General features: G+C 34.9%; 3 protein-coding genes across 3 annotated transcripts; 1 reads left to right on the top strand and 2 right to left on the bottom strand.

The window, feature by feature from the left end:
• Positions 1-596: 596 nt before the first annotated feature.
• LOC122016075 (60S ribosomal protein L18-2-like) lies at positions 597-3064 on the bottom strand. Its single transcript, XM_042573245.1, has 5 exons — positions 2721-3064; positions 2527-2616; positions 2356-2451; positions 2095-2277; positions 597-915 (listed from the first exon to the last, which is right to left on the bottom strand). Exons 1-5 carry the CDS (start codon positions 2856-2858, stop codon positions 652-654), a joined length of 771 nt encoding a protein of 256 aa, XP_042429179.1. The 5' UTR covers positions 2859-3064; the 3' UTR covers positions 597-651.
• A 1704-nt stretch (positions 3065-4768) lies between these two features.
• LOC122014427 (dynein light chain 1, cytoplasmic-like) lies at positions 4769-7833 on the bottom strand. The gene is made up of 3 exons (XM_042570656.1): positions 7597-7833; positions 7383-7488; positions 4769-5174 (listed from the first exon to the last, which is right to left on the bottom strand). Exons 1-3 carry the CDS (start codon positions 7744-7746, stop codon positions 5092-5094), a joined length of 339 nt encoding a protein of 112 aa, XP_042426590.1. The 5' UTR covers positions 7747-7833; the 3' UTR covers positions 4769-5091.
• Positions 7834-20116: 12283 nt separating this feature from the next.
• Positions 20117-24644, top strand: LOC122016783 (peter Pan-like protein). Its single transcript, XM_042574182.1, has 8 exons — positions 20117-20262; positions 20856-20896; positions 20976-21158; positions 21938-22168; positions 22314-22406; positions 22556-22743; positions 23462-23655; positions 24123-24644. Exons 2-8 carry the CDS (start codon positions 20879-20881, stop codon positions 24164-24166), a joined length of 951 nt encoding a protein of 316 aa, XP_042430116.1. The 5' UTR covers positions 20117-20262; positions 20856-20878; the 3' UTR covers positions 24167-24644.
• Positions 24645-26235: the final 1591 nt, after the last annotated feature.

Below are 26235 nucleotides of genomic sequence, written 5' to 3'. Positions count from 1 at the left end.
GTAGGACGATCCCTCTCTTGTTCTGCACTTAAAAAAAATCGCTCTTCGCAAAACTACCATCTCGAAATGCAAAGCATCATTGTCTTTGTGAATTTGCATGAGTTGCTCTATCAAAGACCTCCTGAAGTTGATCAATACAAGCCTTCAAATAGACAATTTTTTCCATACGATTGTAATCAACATCTCCCTCCGAGACAGAACCAATCAAGGCTTCACGAATTGAAACTTGCTCTCTAATTTCATGATTACCTCCAACCATTTGCTTGAGAATTTTCCTATACTTGTGTGAGCCAAGCAGTACACGTTGACACTTGTCATCAGTCAATATAGCATGATGATGGGGCAGTCACCATTTTCCAAAGTATTAGAGCCAGGTTTGGCCAACAATATAAAATAAATTTAATTTTACTTAATCAAAATTACTATATATATATATATATATATATATATATATAATATTATATAAAATTACCTCACCTTATAAAAATCACTTCATCAACTTCCCTTCAATAATATTATAACAACTGAAAATGTAATATATTTGTTCAAAACTACTAAACCATACAGCAAACTTTAACTAAAACTACTATAAATTATTTTAATCAAATTAAATTTTAATAAAAAATATAATAAAATAATTCCACGTCTTAATTATGAGCATAAATACATGATTTTAGAACCATGACCAAAGTTCTGAAACACCAATAAATGAAATTGATGAAATCTAAACAGGCCACAAAGAACTAGCAGGAGGAACTTAAACCCTAAATCCGTACTGTTTCTCCTTCCTCGAGCCTTCTCGAACTTCCTTCCCTTCGAGCGGACATAGGGTTTGGTGTGGCTGTGTGGAACTCCAGGTGCCTTGCCAAAGTGCTTGACTGCCTCTCGGGCATTCTTGGCACCCCTTAGAAGTATCTGTGTGCCATATAAACAGCATTTAGTTGTCCATATAAAAACTTCTTATGTACTCAAAGAAAGCAAAGAAATTACAATTTAAAACAATTTCATAGTAAACCAAAAGTCCAGAAGAATAAAGAAAACAAGAACCAAGAAGATCTTTAAATTACTAAAGGAGGGACATAACAGATAGCTTATTTACTCTATGTGCAGCATCACTATCTTTAAAATTTTAAGCATTAGTTTAATTGAGCATCATTGGATTAAAAAGAGAGAGAAATTAACTGAATAAGTTATAGGATAAATGGGTTTAACATGCAAGAGGATATACAACAAGCACGGCTTAAGAAATTTGTATCAAAAGAATACTCGTAATTTTCTTCCATTGGCCACCAAGGGCATACATAAGTAGTCCATGTTTCATATCTTTTATCACAATAAAAAGAGTGAATTCTGATAACCATCCAGAGCACACAAAGCAATTGACAGAATGAGTGAGACTAGTACAACAAGCACAGCTTAAACAATTTGTAACAAAAGAACACTCGTAATTTTATTCCATTGGGCACCAAGGGAATACAAAAGTCGTCCATGTTTCACATCTTTTATCACAATAAAAACAGTGAATTTTGATAACCATCTAGAGCACACGAAGCATTGACAGAGTGAGACTAGTATACCAGTGATGGATCATAAAACTTCTGACAAACCACTTATTAGAGAATAGAACTGATAATTAAACAACCCACAACTTGCAGTCTAATTCAATTAGAACATTGAACATGCACCCCTAAACAATAAGAAATCAAGCCGATGCTAGTTTGACTTGTTAACCAAGTTGGAGTGAGAAAGAACTGGCTTAGCCTGCTTCAAATATTACTTCAGATCCAAAGACTGCCTAAAGAACAAAGAACAGCAATGCTCATTTGATCTTTGATCTTCCATTAAAAGGAAGCTGTCATATTGAACTGGGACAAAAGTGTTATCATCACTACTACAATAAAAACGATTATGGAAGAGAGAACATTAATTGCATGTCACCCTTACTTTGCAATACCAAGGGGATTTAATCAGTTCTTAAACCACAAGCATACAGCAAAATCAACACAGCCATATTGAAAAGTGAAAATAACATAATTAGCCATAGGCAGCAGAACATTAGTCTTAAATATGAAGAATTCAAGCTCACCACAATACCATATTCTGCCCAAGAGGCGCTCGGAGTGCGCGCTGGTTAAATGTCAAGCATTCCCCACCTGCCTTGAGGATCCACGCCCTTGCTGTCTCTGTAAACCTCAAAGCCGTCACCTTGATAGCTGGCACCTTGTAAACTCTTTTGTCATCGGTCACCGTCCCAACAATAACTGCAACCTTATTCGCCTGGCCTCAAAGAAGCTGAAAAGCATTAAAATCCATTCATCTACACCATTATACACAAAGGATATAAATATAACTCACATTTTCGGTCATGAAAGTTATCAGTCTTCTGAGGGAGCTCTTTAGGATCACTGCATTGAACTTGCTCCCTGTCCTCCGCACCAAAAACCTATAGAGCTAATAAAAGAAGAACGGCTGAATTTATAAGCGCCACACTCAAGACGAACATTATAAGGACCACAATGTTCTCACCCTCACAAGGAGCTTTAGATAGGCATCGCCGGACTTTGAAGCAGTACGCCTAACCTTTTTGCTCCGTTGGTGGGCAACAAGATCGACACCCTACAAAAAGTTGGAGAAAAACACTTAATCGATAGATCTGAAGCAACATGTGGAGATGGAGATAGCGATTGATCTATGGCTTCGCGGATAGAGAATATGAGCACCATTGCTCTCGGGTGTGCTGCCCTTCCTACGGGATTGGCAACGGCTGCTGTGGGGCTTCTAGGGTTTTGGCGCTGGTGACTGGTTATCATCCGGCACATTTTCAATTTTGATCTGTTTACTACCAATTCACAGTACATTAAATTGGATTGTTTTCCATTTCAATAATTTTTTATTCAGAATTTGAATTAACCATCAATAATTACTTGACGGGCAGCGACAACACTGACAAGTGAACACCGAATTTAGGGTGATCGTTCTATGTAAATTATAAATCAGAAAGCAACGATTCAAAAGTTCAATATCTTGCGTATTCGCCTTTTACCATTAATATCTTTTACCATTCTTTCGCTGCAAGTAATTCTGGGGGGGGGGGGGAGCAAAGAAAGTTCACAAAGATATGGAAAGTAGGGGAGAGATAATATTAGACAAAAAAAAATAGAAAAAATAAAAAAGAGTGTTCTTAATGGGTTAAAACGTGCTTTTAAAAATAAAATAACATCTTATTATATTTTTTAACCCTAAAGTACCCTTATTATCAGCTTCCTTTAGTTGATGCAACGGATCTTAGCTGGGGTGTTTTCCAGAAAATTTTTCCTAAGAATACTAGCCATCTAAATAATCACTTCTTAGGGGGTGTTTGATTTAGGGGAATAGGAGTGGGGAATGGGAATGAGAATCATTGATTGTCATTGTTAATGTTTGGATTATAGGAATAGGAATGCAAATAAGGGAATGAATCATTGAAATTGGGTAATAACTCATTCCCATGTACCTCCCCTTCAATGAGCCATTACCCTATTTTCATCAATCAAAATATTCCCTTATTCCAAAAATACCCTTGAGCTAAAAATAAAATTTTCTCCTTTAATATCTAATATCAAATATCAAAATATATATATTTTTTTTCTTTCATATCACTTCTCTCTCCTTGTTCTCTCTCATCATATTTTCTCTCTTATCATTTTATCACACACTTTCTCTCTCCTATTACACTCTCTTTCCTTTTTTCTCATTACACTTTCTCTCTCATCATACTTTCTCTCTCCTCAATTTCTTCCATCGTACTCTCTTCCTTTTTTTTTCTCATCATACTTTCTCTCTCCTCAATCTCTCCCATCACACTCCCTTTTCTCTTTTTTTCTCATTACACTTTCGCTCTCATCACACTTTCTCTCTCCTCAATCTCTCTTGTCACACTCCCTCTTTTTTTTCCTCAACACACTTTCTCTCACATCATACTTTCTCTCTCCTCAATCTCTCTCATCACACTCAACGTTGAACGTTCTCTTTTTTTTCATCACACTTTCTCTCTCATCATACTTTATCTCTCACCATACTTTATCTCTCCTCAATCTCTCTCATCAGACTCTCTCTCCTCATTTTTTCTCATTATATTTTCTCTCTCTTCATCCTCTCCCATCGTATTTTCTCTCACATCATATTTTCTCTCTCATCTTCTCTCATCATGCTCTCTCCTATCACACTCTCTTTTCTCATTTTCTCTCATCACACTTTCTCTCTTTTCATTCTTTCACATCACACTTTCTCTCTCTTCATTCTTTCTTATCACACTTTCTCTCTCATCATCCTTTCTCTCTCATCATTCTCTTTCATCATATTTTTCTCTCACATTTATCTTTCTCTTACATCTAATTTTTTTATCTTATTTTTCTTTAAGGGTAAAAAAGAAAATTTTGATTTATTCCGATAGAAAATATATAACTAACCAAATATTACTTTTAAGAGTGATATCCATGCTCATACTCATTCTCATTCCACTATACAATGATTCCCATTCCGATTCCTATTCCTAACAAAGAACCAAACGCCCCCTTAATTTATTCTAACTGATAAGAAACTTGGTCACCTGAAAATTAGACGGTTCCAAAAGTTAAATAGCTGATGCCAAAAGTTTACAGCTAAACTTTGGAAGTGTTATCCAAAGTCTTTTCTCGTCTATTCTGTTTATCTGAATGATTATTCACTGTCGAAATATTTGAGAAATAAATAGGTATATGATTTTATCATATAATAATCTGAGTGATTATTGACTAATACATTAACACGGCTTAATAATGATGACAACTATAAGCACATGATACAGGATTCTACTGAAGTTGATCGAGATACAGATATTGTTAACCTTCGACGATACCTGGAATGAAAATTTAGGAGATAGTTCAGTAGTACACATGACTAATATACATATTTGTAACTGGTTAAAGCTAAAAGGTACACAACTAGCAGCTTAAGGAAGAGAGATGTAGACGTAGTTTAGATAATTGGAAAGAAGACTGGTTTCAATAATAAGCTGAGAACATGCTTAGTTGAACTAAATGTATCGATTAGCAGCAAGCATCAGTGCTATGTTCAACCAGATTTGAATAGCAGTACCGCCTTCGAATCCACATAAAAATAAAGGAAATGATTGGTCTCGTGTGTTACATACGACCCTGCCGAGCAAAAGCCACATCAGAAGGAACACTTGGGTTCATGAGATCAAAAAATATATAGATATTAGTTAAGGATCCAAAAACAAACTTTGACAAGTAAAGATTCTTATGACAAAAAACACATCTTTCAGTCTATTCAATCAGAGAACTCAAAATATTTAGGAGCACAGAAATAAATAAGGTAATACACACACGATCATCTTAAACTAATTTGCCTAGCCAGGCATTAATGCCTTATATCTTTAATGAACATCAGCTGGTCCACTGGAGCCTCTTTGCATAGTTTCTGTCGATCTTGTATATTTGGTTTTACCAGTTGAACCAGTTGTGTAAACGAATTAGGAATGTTGTGACATCATCATCAAACTGTGTCTGTGTATGTTGTGATGTTGAGATTGTAAATTCATATCATCTTTCAATTATAAATTTAATAAATCTCTCACTTATTTATTAACTTTCAATGTCAAAAGCATTGCCGTATGTGGGTAACCAACAGGACAAGGTATAATGTGTTATGGCCAATTGGCACAGATCAAATTACAGGCCTCTGTTGAACCATGTAAATAAACAAGGTTAGATGGTCTCTGGTATAGATAATGTTTAGAAAATCATTCATGAAAGCGATAGTTAGTGATTTGGAGTTTAGCCTTAAGTGAGACATTTTAAACAGGAAATCTTATAGCACCATTGATTGAATCATCACAATGAATATGAATATGCAAAACAGCATAATCTTTGCACTAAAGATCTATACCCGGATTGAAAACAGTTCAATATTAAATAAATGTATAAAATAAACAACCTTAAACACCAATTAGCTCGGCTCATTGAGGATCATGAACAAAACTCATGAATGGTTCATGAATAAAATTATTAACTCTAAGGCTCGATTCATTCTTATTTCTTTGGTTTTAAATTCAAATATACACAATATATTAAACAAGTATATTCTTAGGACTATTTGTATCTATTTGGTATTTTAAAAATTTTAGCATTTTAAAATATCCATGATAGGCTAAAAATGAGTAATGATAAAAGTATCTATTTATTGGATAAATGTTTGAATTAGATTATAAGGGCAAGATATCACTAGTTGAGCCAAGACAAGCTCAAAGTTTGGTTTGAGTTTCGTATGCTTTTCAATACATAAGCTTGAACAAGCTCAATAAGATAACCAAACAAGTTCGAAAGCCATACACAGCTCCAAATACCGTTACTCTTTAATCTTTACTACTCTTAAATCAACACAACAATTCATATGATCAATACCGACCATTGCTTATGGTCAACACTAACCACCGCATATGGCTGTCCAAAGTTCAAAATCACGTATCTACTGTCTCACAAACAATATTTCATGATCTATGATAGCACACACAATTCCTGCTCGGTACCTTTATTGACAACTGAGTCCATATATGGAACGATGTAGAATAGTAGCAGCTTAGTATGATTATTTAAAACACCACTTACATCTAGGGTCTCTATAAAGGCTAAAATTAAATCATGCCTCTCTAATTTGAACCACTAAAATTCTGAGCTTATCGAGTAATGTTAGTCATAGCTATCTGATATTGATGATCTTGTAACTCAATTGAAATCTACTTAAAGTTATACCGACAGCACTATCACATCTCATAAATCAATTGTAATTATGTTAATCAGAGTTTTCTATAGCTTACTCAGTATGTTTCCACTTTAATGATTCAATCTATCTATAAAATATATTGATGTCTTAAATATGTCCAACTTTACGTCACAAGATTAGTTCCAAATAATGAAATAATTGTTCAATCAATATTGTCCAACTGAACACACTATGACTTAATCTGTAACTTCGTTGTCAGCATAACAACAGGCCATAATTGTCTAGAATCAGAAGGAAAATCACTTCTGAGAATGAAAGTTCACCAAACTTTCCTTTTTTCTCAAGTAAATTATGGGTTTGTTTCGTTTCCTCTCCTCAATACGGGAAAAAAGGGAACTCCTACATCTGTAACAAATTGCTTCCAGTTAGGCATGGAATATTGGTGAGCTATTAAGGCCGGAGACATAGCAATCTGTAAATCCCCAACCAAATAAGATCGCACTGTTTAACTAGAAAGAAAAAAACGATGAACTCTGGGCTTCAATATATATATATATATTCCTCAAATCGAGTCGGAGAAGTGCAGACTTGAAAAGGGGGGAGGAAAAAAAAAAGATTACCGAAGTTGCGACCCACAATGCAGTGCCAAGTCTGTCCGTACTTCATATCGAACTCCTTCTTGATGTACTCAGCTATGTCCTTCTCCAACCTGTGCTTCTCGAACGCCTACCACAAAATCAACCGAAAAAATCAGCACCGGAGACGAAGTCCGGGTCGAATCAAGTAGACAAAAATCGAAGCTACAGACGAGACAAAAGAGGGGCGGAGGCGTACGGCGCGGGCGCAGTCGATCGCGTCGTTGCGCATCTTCTCGCTCATGTCGATATTCTTCAAGATGATCTTGGGCGAGGCCTGCGGGGCCGCGGCCGCCGGCGGGGCCGGCGTTACCGCTCCGCCACCGAACTTATCCCCCTCCTCCGCCATGGCGCTGTGAATGGAGAGAGAGAGAGAGAGAGACAGAGTGTGTGTGTGTGTGTGTATGATGAGGTAGGAAAACGGGAGACAAAGCCTAAAAGGCTAAAAGGCGCGGCGTACGGCAGTGGATGAATTGCTGCGTCCTGCGTTACAGGCATGTGATGGTTCGACATGATTTAGCCGCATGTGCCGGTGTCCGCCGGGTGCAGACAAAAATTATAATAATAATGAGGGTGAAATCGTAAATTTAAAAAATTTAAATTTGATTATATATATTAAAGCAGGGAATAACGATCCATCAATGTAGTCGCTCTCCGCAAAAATATAAACAAGTAAATTATATGAGGTGTTTATATCTGCGGTAAAGGAGAAACAAATCTTCAATAATAATTTGAATTTTATATGTAATTTTCATTCATAAAAAAATTTGTTTTCATTCCCTGCATATAAAGTTTTATTTGCTTCAACTCCCTCATGTAAATATTGTGACATAATTGTCCCTCAAATTTTTAGGTACAAAAGGTCCAAAAATGAGTATAATTTCTCTTAAATTCAGCACTTTACATTAGAATCGAGTATATTTTCTATTAAATTGAGTATATTTTTTTCCTGTTTTAATATAATTCCTCTTAAATTCAGCACCATGTAAAAAGAAAATCTTGTATATTTTCTATCCAATTAAGTATCATTTTAAAAAAATCTAGTATATTTTCTATCCAATTGAGTATCATTTAAATAAAATCTAGTATATTCGAGAATATTTTCTATTAAAATTACCCTTCATATTTTTTAGGTATAAATAGTCTAAAAATGAGTATAATTCCTATTAAATTCAGCATTTTAAACTAGAATCAAGTATATTTTCTATTTAATTGAGTACGATTTTTTTCTATTTAATATAATTCTCTTAAATTCAGTACTATTTGAAAAAAATCTAGTATATTTTTTATCCAATTGAGTATCATTTAAAAAAAATCTAGTATATTTTCCATCCAATTGAGTATCATTTAAAGAAAATCTAGTATATTTTCCATCCAATTGAGTATCGTTTAAATAAAATCTAGTATATTTTCTATCCAATTGAAGTGGAAAAAAAATCGTACTCAATTTGATAGAAAATATATTATATTCTAGTTTAATATACTGAATTTAAGAGGATTTATACTCATTTTAAACTTTTTATACTTAAAATATCAGAGGCAATTAGGTAAGTATATTAGACTAGGGAGTGAAAATAAATAATTTTTCTAATAGGAAGTACATATAAAATTGTGTTTGTCAATAGGGACTGCATACAAATTTTCCTTTATATCTGACTGTTTATATGCAAACACTCAATAAATTTTATTATAACTATAATAGAATCTATCGTCTACCGTGATTGTTAGGATGTATACTAAAAGTCTAGCTTTTGGTATAAACATTTATCTAGAAATAAGAATCACATTGGTCAAATGTCTACATTTACGATAAATATAGTTGTTCAATTAATTTATATTGTAGATAACATGGTGTGTAGTGTCACACACAGAAGATCATGTTATCAGTACCTTATAAATTATAAACAATAGCTCACGACCAAGATGGAAAGGAACAAACCATTGGAAGGTCGTAGTGTAATTAGGTATTAGTTTATCTTAACTATATAATTACACTAGTACACTTATAGTGTATTGAATAGGACCATTTGAGGTCGGTTTTTTTATACTGACTTTATAAAGGAACAAAGACCTCAGTTATTATGGAAGTGTGTGCTCTTAATCCTAATATAATAACAAGCACATATATTTGATATTTATTTTTTTAATTTATCAATGGGTGAGATTTAGTTCGATAAATCAATAAGTCCGATAAGTTGGGGAATGATATCACTTATAGTGTGTGTTGTTGATTATAGAAGGAAACTGTGTCCTAGTGATCTAGGTTGAGAATGTCCCCAAGAGGAGCTCATAAGGATTGTCATGTTAAACCCTGCAGGTAGACTTAGTCCGACATGACGATGAAGATGAGTGGTACTACTCTTGGAGCTAGATATTAATTAAGTGAGTTGTCAGTAATTTACTTAATTAGTGGACATTTGTTATCTTAAACACAGGGAGACTAACACACTCATAATAAGAAGGAGCACAAAATGTAATTTGGGATTGGTGCGGTAGTTCAATAATAGTTCTCTAGTGGAATGAATTATTATTGATAAAATTAAGTTGTGTGTTCGGGATGAACACGGGATGCTTAATTTTATCGGGAGACCAAAACCAATTCCTCCTCTCAGTCCCTATCGTAGCCTCTTAATTATAGAGTACTATACCCACCTTCTTACCCATCCCATAGGGGTCGGCCAAGCTAGCTTGGAGACCAAGCAAGGGCCGGCCAAAGTTTGGTTCATGGGTGCTTCAAGGTGGTCGGCCCTAGCTTGGGTTCAAGCTTGGTGTGGCCGGCCCAAATTAAAATAAAAGGATTTTTATTTTTTTAAAAAAAATTTCTTGTGTGGATAACATGATTTAAAAGAGAGTTTAAAAATTTAAATCTTTCCTTTTATAAGATTCTACAAAAGATTAAAAGAAGAGATAAATCTCTTTCCTTAGTTGTAGATTAAAAGGTTGATTTTAATTTTGGTAAAAACTTTCCTTTTTAATCATGTTCATGATTTAAAAGAAAGTTTAAAAATTAAAAATTCTCTTTTATTAGTTTCTACAAAAGATTAAGAAAAGATTTGATATCTTTCCTTATTTGTAGATTGAAAAGAGATTTTAATTTTTAGAGATAACTTTCCTGTTTGGAAATTATCCACATGTTTAAAAGAAAGATTTTAATTTATAAAATTTACTTTTTATTAACCAATCATGAAGGGATAAAAATTATTGAAATTTTTTATAAATTTCCGGAAGCAAATAAGGAAGTTTTAATTTGTGTTTAAAATTTTATTTGCTTGGAGATTTGTATATGGCTGGCCATTGTAAATTGAGAAGAGAAAAATTATTTTAAATTAAATAAATTTTTCCTTTTCATGGCAAAAGAATTAAGGAAGTTTTTATTTAAATTTCCTTATTTGCCAAGACCAAGGATTATAAAAGAGGGGGTAGAGGTGCCTTCATAGGTGAACAACTCTATTATTTTTCTCTCTCTTTTCTTCCTTGGTGTGGCCGGCCCTTCCCTTTCTCTTCTCTCCATCTTTGTGGCCGAAACCTTCTTTTCTCTTGGAGATCAAGTGGTGGCCGGATTTTAGCTTGGAGAAGAAGGAGAGAAAGCTTACATCCCTTGGAGCTTGGTTGGTGGAAAAAGATCTTCATCTTTTGGAAGCATTGTGCTTGGCCGAAACTTGAAGAAAGGAGAAGAAGGTGCTTTGGTGGTTTCTCATCTCGGAAGATCATTGCCCACACAACGTCCGAGGTTAGAAGAGGAATACGGTAGAAGATCAAAAGGTCTTTCTAAAAGGTATAACTAGTATTTTTCCTTTCCACATCATACTAGTTATTTTAGGAAATAATACCAAATACAAGAGGCATGCGATTCTAGTATTTCGAATTTGTTTTCGATATTGTGTTCTTTTGTTTTTTCTTTTCCTTGTGATTTGATTGTTTTTTTTGTTGACCTAAAGTTATTTAAGGAAATTAAATATTAACTTTCCTTAAAAGGCTTTGCCTAGTCGGTGGTGTTTGTTCCCATATCCAAGAAGGTCATGTGCCTCGCCACGTCAGTACTGGAAGTCAATTTTGGAAACTAATATTTAATGAAATTAATAACTTAGGTGATTTGAATCGAAAGTGTTAAGTTCCGCAGGAGATCCGAGTCTAAACTTAAAAGAACAAATAGATTAAACTTTGGATCAAACGTGTTAAGTTCCGTAGGCGATCCAAGTTTAATTTAAAAGAACACATGGTAGCTAGGAAAAGGTTCAGACCTTTGTACAAAATTTTTGTACAGTGGAATCGTTAGGTTTTCCGAGTAGCAACCAACAGTGATAACTATTTTAAAATCATGAAAAAGTAAAAATAAAAAAAAACATCTTAGATTATTAAAATTATAATATATATATATATATATATATATATATATATATATATATTAAAATAAGTTTTATTATATTTTTATTTTTAAAATGCTTTAATACGAAATAGTTGCTGCGATGCACATTGAAGCAAATTAATTATTTTAAATTTAAATTGATTAAAATGATATAATTATATAGTATTTTTATAAAAAAAACTCTTTAATTACAACTATTAGCTGCTATAATAATTTTGATTATTTTAAAATAATTTTAATTAATATTTTTTTTAACAAAAAAAAATAAGTTTAGGATTTAGAGTTGACTATTAATATTCAATTGATCCAATCTTTCATTCAATCATAATAATTTGCAGTTGACTCGATATACATCCAATTAATTAGGTATTCAATCGATTGAAAATCATGATAGTTAACTCAATGAGGACTCAATCAACTCCAACAAGTTTTTTTTATTGGTCCCCGTAAGTGTTTTGATGTGATCAATCAAGTTGGTTAGGTCCTGCTTTGTTTGATCCCTGTGTCTGAGTGTGCAGGAGCTTAGGAGCGCGGGAAGTCGAGCGGAAGACGCGGCTAGCGAGAAGGATGACACGGGAAGGGAGCCGACGGGCTCGGTGCGTCCGAAAGACGAGAGAGCTGTGGAAGAGTACTCCGGTGGACGAGAAGAACGTGCGTGACGTTCGAGGGACAAGAAGCCGGACGGAAGCCTGCTCGAGGAGAAGGCTGGAAATTGGGTTCGGGTGAGCCCTATTTCGGTTGGCCGGAATCACCCAAAAGAACGAGACTTCGGAAGACGAAGCGAAGAAGCATTTAAGCTGGAAAATGCTGTCAGCCAGCTTGGAGGCGCCTCCAGCTTGAGGGCGCCTTCAACCCCTATTGAAGGTGCCTCGGACCCGGCAGAAATGAACGTTGAGCTGTTTGGATAAAGTTTTATCCCCTCTCTCGTTGGAGGTGCCTTGGACCTTGTTGGAGGCGCCTTGGACCCTCGGGATAGACTTTCCAGGAGCTATATAAAGGCCCCTGGAGTTAGGAAAGAAACAACAACTCAAGCAATCAATTTTGTAGTCTTTTCTAGCAACTAGTGAGTGTTTTAAGTGTGTAAAAGGCTTCTCCGCCTTCAACAAAGGAGATCTTCTATTGCGCTTTTCTTATTGTCCTGATTAACAACCCTCTTGGTTGTAACTAGGTTAAATTTCTGTCTCCTTTTATTTTCTGCTCTTAATTTTATTATAGTTGTTTTACTTTTGAGTTGAAAGATCCGAGGAGGGTATAGTTTTAATTTTTCAGAAGCAATTCACCCCCCTCTTGCCGGCCTCCGCTGCACCTACAATTGGTATCAGAGCTAGACCGCCTCAGAAGGACTAACCGCCGACTGAAGCACAAACGATCAACACGATGGCCGGAGCGAATATTCATCCCCCGAAGTTCGACGGAGACTTCGCGACGTGGAAACGCCGGATGGAGGTATTCTTTAAAACCAACTTCGATATTTTACTAACTATGAGATATGGTTTTAAAGTTCCGAAAGACAAAGAAGAACATCAGTGGAGCAAGAAGGAGCAGGCCGAGTTTGTTGCCAACGGAAAGGCAGAATTCCAACTGCTGAGCGTGCTGCCACCACAAGAGGTAAGTCGAATCGGAAACTACTCCTCCGCAAAAGACCTCTGGGAAAAATTCCTAGAGCTTCACGAAGGTACCTCGGAAGCCAAGCTAGCGAGGCGCGACATCCTCCGGATCCAATTGACGAACCTCCGGATGAACCAAGGCGAGAAGGTAGCGTAACTCCAAGCAAGGATCAAAGAGCTGATCACGCAACTAACCAATCTTGGAGAAGAAGTAACGAACCGGGACTCGATCCGATACGCGCTCAACGCCTTCCCGAGAACTCAAGAATGGGTGTCCTTAGTAGATGCGTACTACATCTCTAAGGACTTCGAGGTAAGTACTCTAGAAAATCTATTTTCAACTTTTGAACTTCACGAATCTTGAATTACATAGCCCATTGGAGTAGAAAATACAAGTCAGAACATTGCTTTGAAGGCAAGAGCAAACGGTTCTGACTCCGAAGTCTCGATTGACGAAAACGAGACTGCTTTAATGGTAAGACGATTTAATAAGTTTTTTAAATCTAACAAATTTAGATCGCAGAAGCATGAGCGAAAAAGGAGAACGATTCGTTGCTACAACTGCAACGAAGAAGGACACATCAAGGATGATTGCCCGAAATTAAAGAGCAAGCAGAAAGAAAAGGTCAAGTACAAGAAGTCAGAATCCTCCAAGCACAAGAACCTGAAGGCCACTTGGTCAGATTCGATGTCTTCCGAATCAGACATCGAAGCCTTCTCGGGATTAGCGCTGGTAGCCAACCGTCTTCCTGAAGATGACTCCAGTTCAGAGATGAGCATAGATGAAGGGGGAGGATCATCAGAAGAAGAAAGCGACGATAAAGGGGAAGAATCACCGAGTCAGGTAAGTAAGGTACGTAACCTAACCCCGACTCAGTCCTTTCAATTTATTAAATGTCTTTCTAAAGATTTATTCAAATTAGAAAAAGAAAATGCTGAATTGAAATTAAACCTAGCAAAAGCATGGTCACTAGAAATGTATGATAATCTAAAATTAGAAATTAAAAATTAAAAATTGAAATTTAGAAATTGAAAGACAATGATGCATGCCTAAATAGATTTCCAAACTAAAAAATAAAGTTATATGGAAAGTTAAACTAGTATATAAGAAAATATCAGGGTCAACTTAGAAGAGTGCCCAAGAACTATGTACTACCTAAATTTTTGAATAACCCTGTAGGAAGGAACCTCTATTGGGTTCCAAAATCTGTGCTAAATTAATTCATTTAATTAAAAGCTTACAATGAGAAAATTAAACTTTGAGTTTCTTTATGGAAGCTTTGTCTAAGGAAGTGGTTGTTGCTCCAATAACCAAGAAGGCCTAGTACCTCGCCACGATCGGGAAGACGAAATATCGAAATAAAAATGTTTAATTAACTTTCTGATAAAAGTATTAAAATTAGAATTAAATAATGCTTTGAAAAGTTTTTAAACATTTCCTTAGAAATTCATTTTTTTTAATTATCTAGAAAAATGTCTCTTGAAAGTTTTGCTTAGAATTTTTTTTAATTCTAAAAATCAATTTTTTGACTTAGAAATTATTTTGAAAAATTAAAACAAATCATTTTAGTTAGAATTCTTTTGTCACTTAGGAATTTTTTTCCAAAAAAAATTTTCATTTTACTTAAAAATTCTTTTTTAAATTTCTATTTTTGAAAATTCTATAAATACAGTTTACTTAGACATTTTTCCATCTTAAATTACAAATTCTTTTTAACTTAAAAATTTTTGCTAAAATTTTTTCTCTGCTACCCCATTTTTGCTGTGATCAAAGGGGGAGAGAAATGTACAAGTTTATAGAAGTACATGTTTAGGGGGAGAGAGTTTTTTTAAAAAAAGACAAAGAAAATTAAAAATATTTTTTTTGATTAACTCTTACTTTAGTAGTTGCAATTTGATTTATTGCAAACTGATGCTTAATATGTTAGTTTAGTAATTTTCTTTTAAAATTACTTTTCTGTCTATTTTAACCCCAACTTAAACTTGGGTTGATGCACATAAAAAAGGGAGAGATTATTGGTCCCCGTAGGTGTTTTGATGTGATCAACCAAGTTGGTTAGGTCATGCTTTGTTTGATCCCTGTGTCTGAGTGTGCAGGAGCTTAAGAGCGCAGGAAATCGAGCGGAAGATGCAGCTAGCGAGAATGACGACACGGGAAGGGAGCCAATGGGCTCGGTGCGTCCGAAGGACGAGAGAGCTGTGGAAGAGTACTCCGGTGGACGAGAAGAACGTGCGCGACGTTCGAGGGACAAGAAGTCGGACGGAATGCTGCTCGAGGAGAAGGCTGGAAATTGGGTTCGGGTGAGCCCTATTTCGGTTGGCCAGAATCACCCAAAAGAACGAGACTTCGGAAGACGAAGCGAAGAAGCATTCAAGCTGGAAAATGCTGCCAGCCAGCTTGAAGGCGCCTCGGACCCGGCAGAAATTAACGTTGAGCTGTTTGGATAAAGTTTTATCCCCTCTCTCGTTGGAGGCGCCTTGGACCCTCGGGATAGACTTTCCAGGAACTATATAAAGACCCATGGAGCTAGGAAAGAAACAACAACTCAAGCAATTAATTCTGTAGTCTTTTCTAGCAACTAGTGAGCGTTTTAAGTGTGTAAAAGGCTTCTCCGCCTTCAGCAAAGGAGATTTTCTACTGCGCTTTTCTTACTGTCCTGGATTAACAACCTTCTTGGTTGTAACCAGGTTAAATTTATGTCTCCTTTTATTTTCTGCTCTTAATTTTATTATAGTTGTTTTACTTTTGAGTTGAAAGATCCGAGGAGGGTATAGTTTTAATTTTTCAGAAGTAATTCACCCTCCTCTTGTCGGCCTCTGCTATACCTATATTTTTTTGTTTAATTATAAAGTGAGCCGACTCAGTTAGTACTCTGATCGACTCAAATTAAATAGAAACTAAGTCTTTGCAATACGAGATTCTAGTTGACCTAGTAGTCAACTAAGCATCCCAATCTATTGGAATAAATAGTGATCAACTTGAACTCTGATTTTAACCGAATTAGACCTTGTATGCCTTCACAAATTTTTAAGGTTAACTCATGCTTAGACTATGATTAAAAAAAATCAGGCTTTTCTTGTCGAAAGCTCTCAATCAAGTCTATCTAACCCAAAATTGTAAACCTAGTAAGTCATACAACCACTCATAGCTCGTTATATTCTAGCTGTCCAAATTTACGTTATTTAAGAATCCATCTTCCATTAGGTCTTCAATCTCAATGCGACAGGGCCGCTTCTTATTCCACATTTTATCAATCATTATTACCTATATTTATATTCAATTCTATTGGGTATCTGAATAGTTTTTTCTTTTTTCTTTTTGCCAGCATACAAAATGATTGAGATGGTCTTGACTCCATGTTTTGATCCTCTTTATCAAATCTATCACATCAATCTCATCCTATGGGAATTCACGTGTTTCATGTCATTTTTCTTCAAATTTCAACGAACTAATCCCATCATAATAGAAAAATGAGGCTGAGTAACATCGAGGGCGGCCAGTCAGCATCTTTGATTACGCCTTTATGTGAAGGAAATTTTTTTATAAATATATTATAATTGAGATTTGAATCATGAAAATTTGAAATACAATTTCAATATTTCATCATGACACTATGACTCTGAGGATAAAAATAATTAATCAGATTAGATAACATCGAACTTAGGATGATCGATCTGATTCCACGAAAATTTCTCATCAGTCATCAGGATAAATCGGGAAACACTCGCAGCGAATAGCCTAAGAGCCCAACATCCTTTAACTACGTGTCTCATTTGGAAAAAAAATTCTTATAAATTCGTCATAATTGGGATTCGAATCATGAATAACTAGGTGATAATCTAAATATCCTACCGTTGTATCATAATCCCAGGAGTGACGATTTGAAACTATTGATTTGATGATCCTTGATAAGTTAATATTTAATCTTAATCATATACGAAATCATTAGTTTATGATTGTTGGTCATAATGTAAGATTATTATTATTTACAAACTATTATATATTTAAAAGATTTTTTTACTCTCTTATTTGTTCTTTAAATTATTAAGAATAATGATATTAAAAAAATTATAGATTAGTTATTGAATAATTCACTAAATAAAAAAATCAAACTAAACCGCGGATTGGACGATCTCAAGAACCATAATCGAGAAAAATAGAAAAAAGTTGCTTGTTAAATGTCTATAATCCATAAAAAAAAAAAGGTTAATCAAGTTGGGTAATGTCGAGCCTGGGTGACCGATTTAGTCCCACGGAAGTTTTCCATCGGCCATCAGAATAAATCGAGAAGCACACGTGACGGCCAATCCAGAAGTCCAATATCCTTTGATTACACTTCAAATGGGAGGAAAAATTTCTACAAATATGTCGTAGCTAAGGTTCAAACCGCGGATGCCTGTGAGACAACCTGAATGTTCTACCATGACACCATAATCCCGAGGCTATGGTGCAGCTGCAGGGCATCCAGGTTATCATCTAGGCACCCAGAGTTCGAGCTTCAGCTATGACGAATTTACAGATTTTTTTTTTTTCGAATGAGGCACGCAACTAAAGGATGCTGGGCTCCTGGGTTGCCCGCTGCGAGCGCTTTCTAATTTACCTTGGTGGTCAATGAGAAACTTCTGTGGGATCGGGCCAGCCACCTCAGGTTCGACGTTACACAACCTGGTTAATTATTTTTTGACTTAGCACTTTAACAACTGAACTAGGGGTGGTCTGATTATAACGTTGTTATTCATTGATTGAGGTGTCATGTTTAAGTCCCCATCTACGCATGCTCTTATCAATTAAAAAGTCCCTAATTTAGGACAATGTTGACTGAGGTGTCGAGTTCGAGCCCTCTTATTAACTCTTTATCCGTTGGATACGTGGTACTGAGGCTCTCTACAAAATCCCTTAGGATATTTCTGAGGTATAAGATCGTGAAGTGATGGGCTCAGTTACAAAATTTACCCTACCTTAGTGTCTATACCCGATCAAGTAGAAGTGGTATATTGGAATTATTAAAAACTATATTTTATATTGTAGATAGTACTGAAATACTTAGTATCCAATAAAATTATACCAATACTATATTAAAATTTGTAGGATTCATAAAATTAGTATAATTTAATATATTTCGATATGATATATATTAAATCATAAAAATTTGAATTTTTTTTGGAGGATTTTTTGCTTCAACAATCACCCAAGGTTATTAAAATTTTAACATATAACTCCTGTTTTTTTTTTAAAATAAATAAATAACTTACTATTTTTGGAAATCGTGAAATAAAAAAAATATTTAAAAATTTTAGAGAATCAATTGGCGCAATAAAAATCCCTTGGATACTCAATGAATATTTGTTAAACTGGGTGTAAGTAGGGGTGTAAATGAGTCAAGACGCTCGTGAGCTATTCGAAACTCGATTCGATAAAAATTCGTTTGAGCTCGTTTAATGAGGCTCATTAAGATAAACAAACCAAACTCAAGATTCACAATATTCGGTTCGTTAGCTCGCGAACATGTTCGTTCTCATAAATCAACTTTTAAATAAAAATAATAATAGTTTTAATATTGAATTTATAGATTTTACACTCTACTTATGAAAAACATAGACAAATATATTAAATTTATTTATTAGAATAAAATTATAAATTTTAACAAAAATATTATAATTTTTTTAAATATATAATTTAGTTTTTAATGAATATTTAAATTTATAATTTATATTTATTAAGCTCATTTAGGCTCGATAAAAGTTCGAATAAGCTCGTGAGCCATGAATATATTCGTTAAATAAAGCTCGAGCTCGGCTTGATTATAAACGAGTCAAACTCAAATATTTAAGAGTTTGGCTCAACTCGACTCGATTACACCCCCTAGGTGCAAGATGAAACTTACTTGTTAAAAATTAAAAACCCTAATCCCTTCTCACTGTTTCCTTCTTCTTTGTCGCGTGGATAAACTCCTATCGTCAACGAATCAGGTATTGCTTAAACTCGTTGTCGTAGCTCTCAAGATTAATTGTTTTCGTTGACTCCTTTTGGAATAGAGGCCCAACGAAGAGCTATTGTTTTACACAGTTAGCATGATCATGATTCAGCGAAGTAATCTTCAATAGTTAAAAAAAATGTCCGGAGTTGTCCATAACTCTCTGTTTGAGAGGAGGTGAGTAAAGAAAAGGGAAGATTAAACATGGGTAAAAAGAATTTTTACACTTGTTTGAGAGAGAGTGAGTCGTGAAGGGGAAGGAGAGAAGGGTAAGCGAAATTTCTTACACCCCAATTTGGGGTGTAAGGAAGGGGAAGAAGAAATTATTCCAATTTTATCCTTATTTATTTTTTCACATACAGATTTATTAAAAAAATAAAAGGATATTTCTATAAATTTATATATTTAACCTTCATTTCCATCCCTTTCCTCTCAAATGAACTTTCCCTCCCTTCCAAACAAGGGTATGATAAATATATTACTTTCCCTTCCTTCCCCTCCCTTCCCTTTCCATTAATGAATCTTGTCTTACCCCATCCAAACAGAGGGTAAATATGCATGAGAATGTATAGGGATCTAATTAAATTTATTTATAATAATAATAATAATATAAATAATAGTTAATAAGAAGGTAAATTTATATGATTACATTGTATTTTTATATATATTTTAAAATTATTAGATTTTATTATATTATATATTAAAATGATTATATTTTTAGAAAATAAATTTTATTTATCAAAATCTATGTTCTAAATTTTTATTACCAACTTACGTCCTCTCGCTTCTCTCACTTCTCACGCGCCAAAACCCTAAACCGCCGCGGCCGCCGCCTTCTTCTTCGACAGCTCTCCCTGTGACTGCCCGATCAGGCCACGCCGGAGCGCCTCTGACGCCGTTGTCCGATTCATCTGGAGGTAATCATTTTCGATCCGTTCTGGCCGTTCCGATCTGTTCTTTTACCGTTATAACATCCAAGCAAGCCACGTTATTTACCGGAACTTTAGAACTGCGTGAGGAGTTCCCGTGCCGGAACGCCCGTTTCGGCCGTTCCTCGTCGGTTCCAACGAACCATGAGCACGGTGTTGCGCTAGTTGCAGTCACTGGGACTGGTTTCCCTCCGCGGGGTTGCCGCGTACACACACAAACATGACATGAACTATTTTATGCGTTTTAGGATATGATGTATTGTCTATATTAATTGAGATACAACGTAGTAGTAAAGCTTGTTATGCCCATCGTTCAATTGTTTATATTTTTTATGATGATTTTTGTTCATTAATCAAGTTGAGATTTTGCTATATGTTTAAAGTAATAGCTAAGAAAATTTGCATTAGAATGTTAAATTGAGTTTGAGAAGTGTTTAGAGTAGTGTTCTGGAAATAAGCAATCGTTTAAGATTATTAAAGTATAATATTATGATATAGTGTTCAATTTTATCGTAGAATAGCAGGTAGATTTAGGAGAACCTAGCAATCAAATCCTTATCGAGACACTTTCTCTTTTGTAGAAACTCCTCAGGCAGCAAGAACAATGGCTCGATTCAATCATGTGAGTTTCCATCCTTTCTTTTATCCTTTGTTTTTTTCTTGTTTCATATTGATTTTCTTTTCTTTTCTTTTGGATGCAGAAGAAAAGGCGGGGGCTTGTAAAGCCACCTGTTGTAAAGAATCAACCTACTGTAGATCAGATTACTGGTCAAAAGATTCCCAAGAGCTTTGTCTTTTCAAGAGGAAGGCTGCCAGGCCCAGTCAGGCAATTGGAACTGGATCTTCGAAAGCTTATGCTCCCTCACACAGCTCTAAAATTAAAGGTTATTCTATAACTTGATTCTATTTATTGGAGTTTTGTTTGATATGATTTATTTGAATTCTGAAATTTATACTAGTCTGTGATTCATAAAGCATTTGCCTTTACAACAGCGATTAAGAAAAAAGTACAATGGTCCATGATTAAAAGAGGTTAAATTGTTAATGAGTAAATGGGAGTGATGTAACAATGAGGAACTAACACCATATGTCTCAAGTAAGAGATGACTTTCTTTTGTTTGTATTCAGGATTGTGTCCTGCCATTATACTTGGCCAGATTCAAATAATCACTACAAGGTTAGAGAAATAGTGGTTGCTACCAGTTACATGATCATCTCATTGGAGCCAAATTAATACTGCATTGATGCAAACTTGATCTATTGAATTGTCTTAAATTTCATTTGACCTGCTTATATCATTGGATAATCAAATTTTCAGATCCATGTCTTAAAATTATGTTTTTATTTTCAATACTGCATTAGATAAAGCTCATCATGGTATTATAGTTCTGACTTCTAAGGCAATTAAAGAGGGCTCATAAGTTCATAAATTTGACTTCAACGACAAGAGTTGTGTAATGTCCAAACATATTTCCGCATCACTTTTGGTGAATTCTGACAGTCACTTGAAGGATTATAAGATGGAATCATCTTGTTTCTCACTATAACACAAAGGCCTCTTTAGTCCTTCATGAACTCCATTTTTGTTTGTTTATTTGACTTTCTTTTTTTATTTCAGTCAATAAATCTACTATGTTGATCAGTTTGTTTGCTCGGATTACAGGAGAAAAAACGGAATAAGCTGAAAGACTTTCTAAATGTTGCTGGGCCTATGGGTGTAACCCATTTCCTAATGTTATCATATCCAATGAGTAGTCCCCATTTGCGTGTTGCAAGGACACCTCAAGGTCCAACGCTTACTTTTGAAGTTCAAGAATATTCTTTGGCTGCTGACATTGCACGATCACAATCTCGGCCAAGTTATCCTAAGGAATTATGTGATAACTCACCCTTGGTAAGTTCACATTGTTGTTTCCACATAGCACTTTGTTTTATCATGTTATTTTTGACATCATATATTTAACTATATTATATATTTTTTTTATATTCCTTAATTTTAATCCATTTTCTTTGGTTCTGAGCAAGTGGCTTTATTGCAGATAGTGCTTTCTGGCTTTGGGGGTGGAGATCAGCACCTGAAGCTCACAACAATAATGTTCCAGAACATTTTTCCTGCCATAGATATAAATACTGTAAGTACTGAAACAAAAGTCACATCGAGTCATCATTCTTGCCTGAGAAATGGCTGTTTCAACTCATTCCTGAGTTTTTATTTTAACTGGAAGTTGAGTTAGGTGAATGATCAAAATCTATGAACTTAATATTATCTACTTCTCTGTAGGTAAAACTGTCGACATGTAGGAGGATTGTTTTATTAAATTACAATTCCGAAACAAAGCTTATTGACTTTAGACATTATTCCATCCGCCTACAACCTGTTGGTGTCACTCGGAGGATTCGGAAGTTTGTTCAGAAGCATGAGATACCAGATTTGAGGAACCTTAAGGATGTCAGTGAATTTGTGACCAGGTAATAGCTAAAACATGTTTTAGCACTAGTGCATTTAACAGCTAGAAATCTCAAAAACAAATCACAATGTAATTAGTTTCTATTTTTGGCACATTTTGCTTGGCAACGTAGCCTCATTTATGCACATATCAGCATGCAGTTGGGACCCAATTATTTAATCATGTTTGATCTTTGAAATTTTGACATTATCAAAACAGCAATCATGCCTGTAGTTTGTCTTGCAGTGCTGACATTAGCCATGACCTGCTAAAGTACACGATTGTATACATTAGAGTCTTCTGAAAAAGTTCTTTGAAATGGAAAGAGACTAGCAATCAGTTTTTCCCCTTGAAAATGAGGTTCATAAACTGTTTAGATGTTTTGCATATGTTTCAATGAAGTCTTAGTTTGTTATTAAAAGTTTGATGCGATTCACTTTTTGCTAAAAAATATTCGAGATTTGAGAACTTGTTTCTGATACTGTATGTGGCTTCTGGTCATGGTTCAGATACAGACAACAGTCTTTCTGTGTTGTTGCATGACATTCCTTAGCTCTGTATGTCAGTACCAGTGTGATGCTCTTCGTTTGGAAGACACTACTGTCTCTGCCCAACTCAATAGCATAATTAACATTTGCCTGTACATGTTTAAAAAATAGATAATATTGCAGCATGTTTTAACTTGTGGGTGCTTTTCCTTCACGAAAACCAGTTTAATGAACTTCTTGCTACCTTTGAAGGGTTGGTTATGGCTCAGAGAGTGAAGCTGATGAGGAATCAGCAACTGTAGATCTGGCAAGTGATATCGGGAGAGTAAACCGTGCATCTAACAAAAGCGCTGTTAGACTTCAAGAAATTGGACCCAGGATGACTCTCCGTTTGGTCAAAATTGAAGAAGGGCTATGCTCCGGAAATGTCATATTCACCGAGTTTGGTAAGCTTACTTATTTTTCCAATAATATAGTTGCATTACATGCTGAATTTGACCAATATGATTACAAACAAATATTTAATTGCTGTTAATAATTAGTAACATATAGTATGCTAGTTCTTGTGTTTATTTGCTCTTTTTTTTCTAGCTTTTTTTTTTTTTTTTGACAATTATCACTTAGTTTAGTTGTCTAATTTAAATATTATGGATACAAAAATTGTTGATGTTACTTGAACTTCTTGGTGCTTATTTGAAACATCCATGTGATGGACTTTTAGTAAAATATGTTTCCATCTTGCTAGTTATTATGACGATATCTAATCACTCAGAAAGATGTATTAATGGACACATTACAAAGGGTTTTCATGTTGCTTTATTATCATCTAACAATCTGCAGAACTAACACTTTTCCAGTTGTTTTTGTGATGGTCTGTGATGCAATTCATTTAATTTTCTTCTTCCATTTAAAGGGAAAGAAGTCGAGAATGCACATCCAGAAACTCAGGAAGAGTAATTTCCTTGGACCGACCAGTGGAAAATGATGTGGGGGTGGAAGAAAAGCAAAGCTGAAAATAATGCTGGAGTATGCCATCAGCCAAACTGAAGCCTGTTCTTGTGTGTGTTTCTGGTCATTTACTATTGGTTTGGGGTTTAGGTTTTGTTGCTGCCATTCTGTTATCGAACAAAATATATATATACCTTCGGAAGGATCCTCTGACAATGATCTAATGATGAACTGAATTCTAATGTTGAAGCGAGAGTATCAAGTTAGGATTATAACTTCTGTAGTTGTTTACAACTACCCGACCTATTTAATCGGTTTTGGTATGCTTAGAACTGTGTAGTAGAGACTCCTGAGACACAAAGTTCATGATTTTGAGCAATGTACATTTTGGCTGACATTTTTCACTTGATTTTTTTGAATTTTTTAAATGATTGATTAGCCTTGAAAGAAATGTAAATTTGATCGAAGAGGATGAGATTTGTTCTTCTATTCTTGAGTTAGGGATGTAAATAAATTGAGCTAGTTCGCGAGTTTTTCAAGTCGGTTAGAGAAATATTTGATTCGTATTTGAACTTATCGAATTTGAGTTAAATTTGAACATGTTGAAAATATGTTGAAAATTTGTTTAAGCTGAATTCGAGTCCAAATTATTTAGTTGGATAGTTTGTGAGTTGATTGTGAGTTTTAATATTTTATTAATATAATATAATTATATATTAAATAAATAAATTTTGAGTTTTTTGAGTATTTATTTTTTAATAATATTTTAAATAGTTGATGAATATGTTAAAATTTTTCGAGCTGAATTCAAACTTAAATCTTATTTAAGTTGAATTCGAGTTAATTTTTTTTTTAAAATTTTTGAATTTCGAATCGAGCTTGAATTCAACTATAATTAATTTAAAGTTAAATTTAAGCCTTAGATTTTTATGACTCGATTCGTTTGCGCATCTATTTCTAGTAAATGACATGAGGTTGGTTAAATGGTATATAACTATTTTTTTCCTATGATTTTTAAATAATTTGTGGTTAAATTCCACAAATATTTTAAAAAACATTTAAATTTAATTTATGATATTCGCTTTCATTTATCTTTAGCTAAAATAAATAGTTTATGAGAGTAATTTTTTTTAAAAAAATCTTAGATCAATTTTGAAGATGATTGATTCGATTTCATGGTTGATACTATTTGAATAAAGGAAGTTAGAAAGTCGGGGATAGGATGATCGTTGACAGGATGAAGATTTCAATCTTGTAAAATAAAACCAAACTAGGGAAGGGGTCCCTGACGTTGACTCTCCGACGCTCAAGTCAAAATCAGGAAGAGAATGAGTAATCAAGAAAATGATAAATCTTGTCTTCTTCGTACCTGGCGTACCCTTTTATACTTTTTTCTGTGATCATTCATCTGCCCTTATTTAATTATATTAATTGTCAGAGGAAGACTTCTTTAGCTTGACTTCTGTGCATTGATGATAAATATAGTGTTCTTCTTTGTCTTGACTTCTTTATATTTAATCATAGACGGCGTGTTCTCTTTTGCTTTTTTATCTCCTTCTATGTAATGACATTTCTTGCTCCGAACGAGCGGTCCGAGCGGCTCGTTTTCCATCCTACTGACCCATGATGCCCCGACCGGCCGGGTGATGTCCGATCGGCCACTCCTTTGCCGACCGGGATAACCGTAAGCCCGGTGTTGACCGCCTTGACTTTGACCGACAATGTGTCAATTGACCCGTGACAAGTGGACCCTCCCTTATTACCGCATCACAAGCCTCCCCCTCAAGTCTAGTCAAAGGAGGCTACAAGTCCGACTGACTGGACAATTGATCCTTGGTAATTTTTACATCCGATCGGAATGTTCGACCCCTACTGTCTGATCGACGCATCAATCAACACCGCTCAGTCGTTGTCTAACCATGGCAAATGGATGATCGGAGTGTCTGACAATCTGTTCTCTATACACCACGGGGTAATGAGCGGCGATACTTGGAGAATTCTCCAAACGCGCTTCTTCGAGCGGTCTTGGTCGTCGCTGACGTCACCCATATTTCTCGAAGCCCGTATAAATCCTTGAC

Source organism: Zingiber officinale, chromosome 8B, assembly GCF_018446385.1.
Source record: "Zingiber officinale cultivar Zhangliang chromosome 8B, Zo_v1.1, whole genome shotgun sequence".
NCBI classification, from domain to species: domain Eukaryota; kingdom Viridiplantae; phylum Streptophyta; class Magnoliopsida; order Zingiberales; family Zingiberaceae; genus Zingiber; species Zingiber officinale.
This window is presented reverse-complemented; position numbering and strand designations above follow the sequence as displayed.